We start from the raw sequence: 7,651 nt of genomic DNA on the forward strand, positions 1-7,651 counted from the left end.
CTTACTAGTTGCAACAACTTCTGTTGAAAGATCTTTCTCTGTAATGAAACTTATTAAGACGGATTTGCGCAACAAGATGGGTGATGACTTTCTCGAAGATTGTATGATGTGTTATGTTGAAAAAAGGATTTTTGTTGGTATTGAGAATGAAGCGATTGTGCGCAATTTCCAAGCTATGACATCTCGAAGGAATAATGTCACGTTCGTGTCTAAATTTCTAAAATTTATATTTTGATATTAGTATATATTATAATTATTAGGTGTGTGATTTTTATTTGGTGTTCTAGAAAAAGTTTGGAGTTAATTTGATGGTTTTATGTGTAAATTAAAAGTTTAGGATAATTTTTAAAAGATTATATAAAGATTGAGGACCAAACTGGATATTTTTTTAAATTTGAGATATATATCTCAAATGATCTGGAACATATCGGATCATCATCAACATTTCTTTTTCTTTTCCTTCCTTTTTCTTTTCCTTTAAAAATTCATCAGTTTTCTCTGAACCGTTTCTCCACCGTTTCTTTGATTTACGACCGTCCGAATCATTCGAAATTGAAACCATAGCATCCTTATGCATAGATCTAAGTCTTAACCGAAGAGTTTTTGAGTTTCGGTAGTGTTTGGAGGGAAATGACTTAGACAGAATTTAGAGGCGAATTGAACGGGTGTGTTTTCTTCAATTAATAGCCAAGGTAAGTAACTATCAACTATATTTTGAGTTTTATGTATATAGATATATATAATCAAAGCATTTTCAGAAATTGATATTTTAAGGTTATGCAGGAATTTTGTAAAATTGATGTTTTTCACGATTTTGCTTTTTATTGTGAAATTATGGTTCAAATGAAGCTATTGACTATACTTCTATGTGAATTTCAGATTTTACTTGATTATGTTGATTTAAGACTTAATTTGGTTGATTTACATATATACATATATGTTTTTGGTTTCAATGTATATCTATATTGAATAAAATGAATTTGATGATTTCTTACGAATTGTTTTTGGATTGAGAAATCTGTTGCGGTTATTGTTGTTATTATTTTGGATTGAAGTCCAAATATGATTTTTATGAGTTGTGATATTTTGAAAGATAAAATGGTTTTGTCCATCTAGGATTGCGCGGGGTAGGAGTTGTATTTGTAAGATCATATCTAATGGCGATATGGCCAGAGTGCACAACTGGTAGTCCTAACCGTTAGGCAAGGAACGAGATATAAATGAGATATCTCGATATTGTTATGATTGATGTTATGATCTACACGGGTGGAATTCGAGGATGGATACACATACACAAATTTTATTTTATGAACTTAAGTTTTGAGAATATTTTATAAGGTTTTGATGACTATCTTATAAACTTAAGTTTGAGTATATTTTATAAGGTTTTGATTAAATCCCTTTACAAATGTATATATGTAGCTATGTTAAGTAAAGTTGGGTTTTTATAGCTGATAGTTTCTTACTGAGATTTCTGTCTCACGTTTTTAAATGTTTTAATGTTTTTAGGCGAGAAAGTACAAGTATAGAGAAAATTACCGACCGATTAGGCGAGGATTGGAAGTTGTTACTTATTGTTAGAATTATTATTAGAACCTTAGTATTTCAATTGTAATGTAATGGAGTTGGTAAATATATTGAGGTTCTTGAATGACTAATGTAGTAAGGATATTGATTTATTTAGAATATATATCTAAGAGGAATACTTGAAAAGTTTGAAATTTATGATATTTGGATAATTTGGAGACTCCTAAGTATTGATTGTGATTTTTCTATTTCACGCCCGATGCCGATTGAGGTCGTCTAGGGTCGGGTGTGACAAATAAATTGCCACCTTCTCAGCATTACTTATCTTCTTCGAGTCGGTTGAAGGTCAAGAAATGTTAATTTTTTTTTACTATAGGTAACGAGAACTATTTATTAGCAATTTATGAAGAATTTGTTTTTTCGATTTTTTTTGAATGTATTTGTTTTTTTTTCTTGCACACAATTTAGCCCACCGACTATTGGATCCTGGCTCCACCCCTGCCTATTTGCGAAGCCATTTTCTAGATGAAGGGTTCTAGATTGAGAGTTCAGGGTTTATGGCTTCCGCAATTCGATTTCTAAATAAATAAATCAAACAAATACATTTCAAATGAATTTGAAAATCATCATTATACCTTTAACCACTAACCATAGCCAAACATAACATATTAAATCTATACTTAAAAAAAAAAAAACTCAAAAGCTAATCAATATACCATTATTAAATCATGTTATTTTGATGGGAAGAGATGAAGGAAACTCACTTTTGATTTGGTATTATCAACTTTTACCGTCTTCTTTCTAGATTTCGCTATGAATAACTACCCTGAAAACCCTGAAAATAGTTGGCAAATCAGCATTTTGTTTGCAAATAACAAGGAGAAAGTGAGGAATTACGAGAATACAGATATTTTTGAGGTAAACGGATTCAACAAGTGTATAATTTAGTAATTTTGTAGCATGTTTAAAATTATCGTAAAACTCACATTCCGTAATAAAACTTTACATTAAACTTTATATTAACTTGAAATTGCACCACCATTTAGCTGAACTTGTACCTTACCACTAAAAGATAAAGATCACCACCTAATTCGTAAACTAAAGTTTCTTATTGTGTTTCTAATAACAGATAGCCATGCTTGTTCGATATATATTTGTATAAGAGCAACTCTAGTGGTTGGAGGGTTGCACACCCTCCAACCATTCCACCTCATCCATTTCTAATAACTCTCTCCACAAAACAACTCCAACCAAAATCCTCTCTAGTGGTTAGTCACCATCACACTATTCAATGGGTCTCACACGTCATATAATATTTAATTTTCTTTACTTTTAATCAAATAATTTATTTTGTAATAATAATAAAATTCATAATAAATTAATATTAATTAAATAAAAAATCTATTAATATTGAATATTAATCAAATAAATATTTATAATTTAAATAATTTATTTAATTGAATTTAAAAATTAAAATCAGAATATCATTTTGGTTTTAATATCTATTAGAATAAAAAAAATTAAAATCTGAATAACATTAGATTAAAAATATTATAGTTGAAATATCATTAGATTAAAAACATTATACTATTTGGTTCATGAGCAATAAAATAAATAAAATAAAAACCATATATATTGTTAAATGAATATAAAAATCAAACATGGCCCACTATGTTTTTTCTAGCTAGTCCGGATTTGGAGACTTGCTAGACTTTGGAGACTTTGTAAAGAGGGTCTCTAGTGGTGAGAGGGTGTTTTGCAATTTTTTTAAATTGCAAATTGGTCCCTTAAGTAAACCACTAGAGTTGCTCTAACAAGTAACAGAAATTGCGCAAGAACCAACAAATAAAATATCATGAGTTTGAATAGTTCAACAATACCAAATAGCAGAATTTGCTCAAGAGACAAAGTAAACACCATGAATATCGAAACTTGAAGAATACTAGTTTTCAACATGTTGTACCATCCTGCGAGATACTAGGTACATACAATCATACATCCAGATCCAAATCACAAGATAATTTTTTTGATACAATTATGTCCTTCCATGTCAATGTATCAAACGAGTAGTAGAATAGCAGGTCAGATGTGAGTGAAAGAAGTAGTAGAATCCTCATTAGCATCTGTACCCGCATCGTTTTTTCTTCGCCATTCAATGTAATTACGTTATCTGCTTCTGCTGATCACCACTCATCCGGCGGAAGCTGTTAGTCGTCCCCTATCTCTGTAGCATCGGCCATGAGAAACTCCAGCATTGATAATCCTCATTCAAGGTATTTAACTTCAATACTCTGTTCTTCATCAGCTCATCACACTTTACAAGCACAATTTATAATAGTGATGGCATTACTCCCAAAAGAAAGAAAGAAAACGAACGAATTTGCCTTCCCCAAAAAAGCCTCCCATAGCATATGAAACAAAGGTTAAGCCTTTTGCTGAACTTATAGGCAAGTCCACCCAGAACCATCATAATATCTAAAGATCTAGACGCCCTTAAAATCCAGGTATCAACGGCCTAACTTTAGGCAGGCCTATGGTGCAGGTGCAACTTATAGTTGTAAATCTGCAACTACAAAAACATTTGGTAGCATCTAACTTACAAGCTTCCCTTAGTAAAGAAAACAAAATCGGACACAAAATTTTAGAGAATTGGACCTAACTCGAAACACCCAACTAAATTCCATATATTGCTTCTGCACTTCGCATGTGTGACCTTTTCTTAAGGCCGGTTTTTCAATACTGGTGCAGATCTTAATAGATCGAGCACCCAAGTATATAACTGTATTTAATCTTTAAGTGTGATGGCAATTGGTTGCCATCCGGAATGGCTTTGAATTATCCATTTTTTTGGAAAAACTATCATATTCAAGAGTTGGAGTACATCACCCAAAACAAGGTCTTCCAAACATGCCTTTTTTAGAATCAATGCTGCTTCATATCTGTACAATAAGATAAAATCTCTTCTATCAGAGTTTCAAATATTGAAAGGAGCGCACAGATAAAAAAAAATTAATAAATCTACCTGCAATTAGAAGCTAATATGGCTGATTTTCCAGCAGAGGAAGTCAGGAACTTTTCTATGCCATCCCATATTGCTTGTGGGTACTGGTTAGGATTACCACCTATAGGGTTCACACACTGCCATAGTTTCTGATTTTTACCAACATACAGCTCCATTGCACCTAATTTTTGCTTCACTACCATATTTTGCTCAATTGCACTATCCAATGCTTTACGTACATCAGTACCATGATGTTTTGCCTCTCCAAAACGAATGCAGTCAGCTATATTTGCTTCAGTAGGCATGACTTTTTCAGCTTTCAAGGTGTCTAAAGCCAGTAAGATAATGCCGATAAGACCTTGTTCATATTCTGAAGGAGGCGACCTTCCTAGGTTTGCCCATATAGGATTACTAGAACTGGTGTTGCTAACTGAGGATGAAGGAAGAGGATACCAATTGTTTGATTGGCCTCTGTTTGTTTCATGGCTTTTAACCTGTAGCTGTAAGTCTGGCAGTACTTGATGGGGAAATTTAGGAGCATCTTTTATGAAGTTGCCACATTCAGATATTCTTAACTTACCAGTGTAATGCACATTATTAGAAGAGGCTAAAGAGAATCTAGTATCATCAGGTTTGGAATGCATTGAATGATAGGCATGAACAAAAGCGGGTTGTTTCATGGAGAAGCTATTTGGCCTCACATGCGGAGCATACTGACTTTGAGAATCTCCTGTGATATTATTGGCACTGTTCCGTGAAGGGTCAGAATTACCTGGAAAGAAATTGGGTGTAGACATATTCGCAGAGGCTACTGGTTCACTGCCCCCAAAGAATTCATGTGGAGCTTTCTTAAACTGCTTTCCTTGTGTGAATTCAGGCCGACAAGAGTAGTCATTATTCTTGGTGTCAGGAACTGTGACTGGCATACTTGTGGCTCTCGCAACAGCAGGCTGATTTGAGGTAATAGGAACATATTTCACTTTAGATTTAGTATCACCAACCCTCATATTAGGAAATGAATGCAAATTTCCCAAGGAAACATTTTCAGAATCAAAATTTACAGGTTGTCTAGATTGAACAGGTTCAAAGTATCTGCTTTGAGGTGTTACAGCATTAAAGGTACAGTTACTGCTACCAGGTTGTATTGACTCCCCACTACTAAGCGGGTTTCCTCCAGTCGAAAGACTGGACCAGAGCCATACAGTCTTCGCTGCAGCAACAATAGCTGCAGATGCTTTCTTTGGCTGTGCCAAAAGTATATTATATCTCCTCATGCGTAGCTGATGGAGACAATTAGAAAAATCCCGATCACCAGAAATGAGCAAATAATTTGCGGGAGCAGCATTGTCTACTGCCCAAAAAAGCATATCAACTAGAATTTTCTTGTCACTTGCATCCTTCACTCCTGTTAATAACAAATGGTCATTTAAACGAATTATAGAGATTCAGGCACAGGCAGAATACTCAAGAATGTAAATTTGTGAATGAATTTCATAGACTTAGTTTACAAAGATTTCTATAGGCGTTTATAGACATTGATAATCATGAAAAATTAAATTTGGATTTATCTCACAGAAATCTCAACTGGGTTCTACCACAAAGAGAAGAGCTTCCAATGGACGGAACATAATTGTTAATTTGTTGGTGCTTGAAATAGCGACTTGAGAAAGAATTACTTCTGACACGAATGGAAAACAACATTTGCAAAGAAAGAGATGAATAATAGCATCAGAATTCACACAAAAAAAAGGTCATAGAGAATAAATCATAAGCCTCAATTTTCTCTTCTCTCCTATCGTTTTGTATGAATTGAGTCATTAATTGAGGCCTGTTTTCTGTAAAAGAGAACAAGTACACATGAACGATTTTAAAAATCTCAATGCAATACACCTTCCTTACAATTAAAACATAACGGTAGGAATGACCAACCTACTCTTGTTGCCTAGAATTGAGGCCTATATATCTCATGTCTTGTAAGCTTCAAGTAAAATTGAGAAAATCAAAGCAATTAACAAGGGTTTTAGAAGTAAAGGTTTACCAGGAAAACGAATTTACCTAACTCAAATGCACATGAGAGCACGTAAAAACCCTAAATTAAAGCTCAATAATAATAATAATAATAATAATAATAAAGAGATAGAGATATAGGTATACCGGAAGGGACGTGATTAAGGGCTATTCCAGTGCTGGAGAGAGCTTGCTGGACGTATTGAGGAATCCGATTAGTGTCGCCGTAGGCAGAGATGGAGACCGGGCCACAATAGTTCAATTTAACCAGGGCGGAACTTATGTTCTGAGCGATTAAATGGGGATCGCAGCTCTTGGGAACCTGGCAGTTCTCTATGTCCCACCAGACAGACGTCTTCGCCGACACGTACTGGGCCTCGGCGGCGTCTCCTCCAGCGGAAGTTGTTGCTCCGGTCACATCTCCGGCCATGGCGATGAATAGCAAGGGTTGTGGAAGCTCAAGAAAGCATCAGTATCACACAGTCGGCGTTGTTACTCTGTCACCGAGAAGCAGCATTTTTTAATAATATCTTCTAAATTTGATTTTGGGGGTTATGGCTCTGCAACATGCTTCAGTTGCTCATTTTAAAAGAGATTGATATGACTATTCTGTCCTTGTGCGGTGTAGTGTTTAGAGTAGTTGTGTAACGATGTTAGGAGTCTTTTCACCTCCTCTGCCACGTTTACTGCTTTGACAGCCTTACCATTCAAATTGGGGATTTTATTTCCAATACTGGGTGTTACAGTATCCGTCTAGATTCTACCATGCATCTTACTTTTCCCGCATTGTAACCTTACCCATTTTAATTTGGATTTTTCCTTCCAATAATGTCCCTATATAGATCCTGGTTTAAAATTTTGCACTATGTAGTGTTAAAAAATTTAATCATGGTGAAACCGATTATTCATTTATTGGTTTCTTAATTTATTAAGACACTGGTTACTCATAATCATCAAAATTGATAGAAAAATTGATATAGGTTATTGAAAAATCGGTGTTAACTATTTGTCTTTTCGACATAGTAACCGGTCTTTCTGATACTGATTATTAAAAATTGAAAATTGGTTGTTAGAGAGCGTTTAAAAGTTTGAGAACTTAAAAAATAAGGGCTAAAA

The 7,651-nt window shown here is 34.2% G+C and overlaps 1 protein-coding gene across 1 annotated transcript; it reads right to left on the bottom strand.

Annotated features, from left to right (window-relative positions):
- Positions 1 to 3,450: 3,450 nt before the first annotated feature.
- On the bottom strand, positions 3,451 to 7,078 carry LOC136217195 (uncharacterized). Its single transcript, XM_066003789.1, has 3 exons — positions 6,683 to 7,078; positions 4,550 to 5,933; positions 3,451 to 4,466 (listed from the first exon to the last, which is right to left on the bottom strand). The coding sequence occupies exons 1-3, from the start codon at positions 6,963 to 6,965 to the stop codon at positions 4,313 to 4,315; spliced, it is 1,821 nt and encodes a 606-aa protein (XP_065859861.1). The 5' UTR covers positions 6,966 to 7,078; the 3' UTR covers positions 3,451 to 4,312.
- Between the last annotated feature and the right edge of the window lie 573 nt (positions 7,079 to 7,651).

This window comes from Euphorbia lathyris, chromosome 2, assembly GCF_963576675.1.
Source record: "Euphorbia lathyris chromosome 2, ddEupLath1.1, whole genome shotgun sequence".
Taxonomy (NCBI): Eukaryota; Viridiplantae; Streptophyta; class Magnoliopsida; order Malpighiales; family Euphorbiaceae; genus Euphorbia; species Euphorbia lathyris.

Excerpts from the sequence above, each read along its gene's own strand:
- LOC136217195 (XM_066003789.1), bottom strand. The coding sequence starts at position 6,965 with ATGGCCGGAGATGTGACCGGAGCAACAACTTCCGCTGGAGGAGACGCC. Across the intron at positions 5,934-6,682 it reads CCTTAATCACGTCCCTTCCG|GAGTGAAGGATGCAAGTGAC; the intron begins GTATACCTATAT and ends TGTTATTAACAG. Across the intron at positions 4,467-4,549 it reads ATATTAGCTTCTAATTGCAG|ATATGAAGCAGCATTGATTC; the intron begins GTAGATTTATTA and ends CTTATTGTACAG.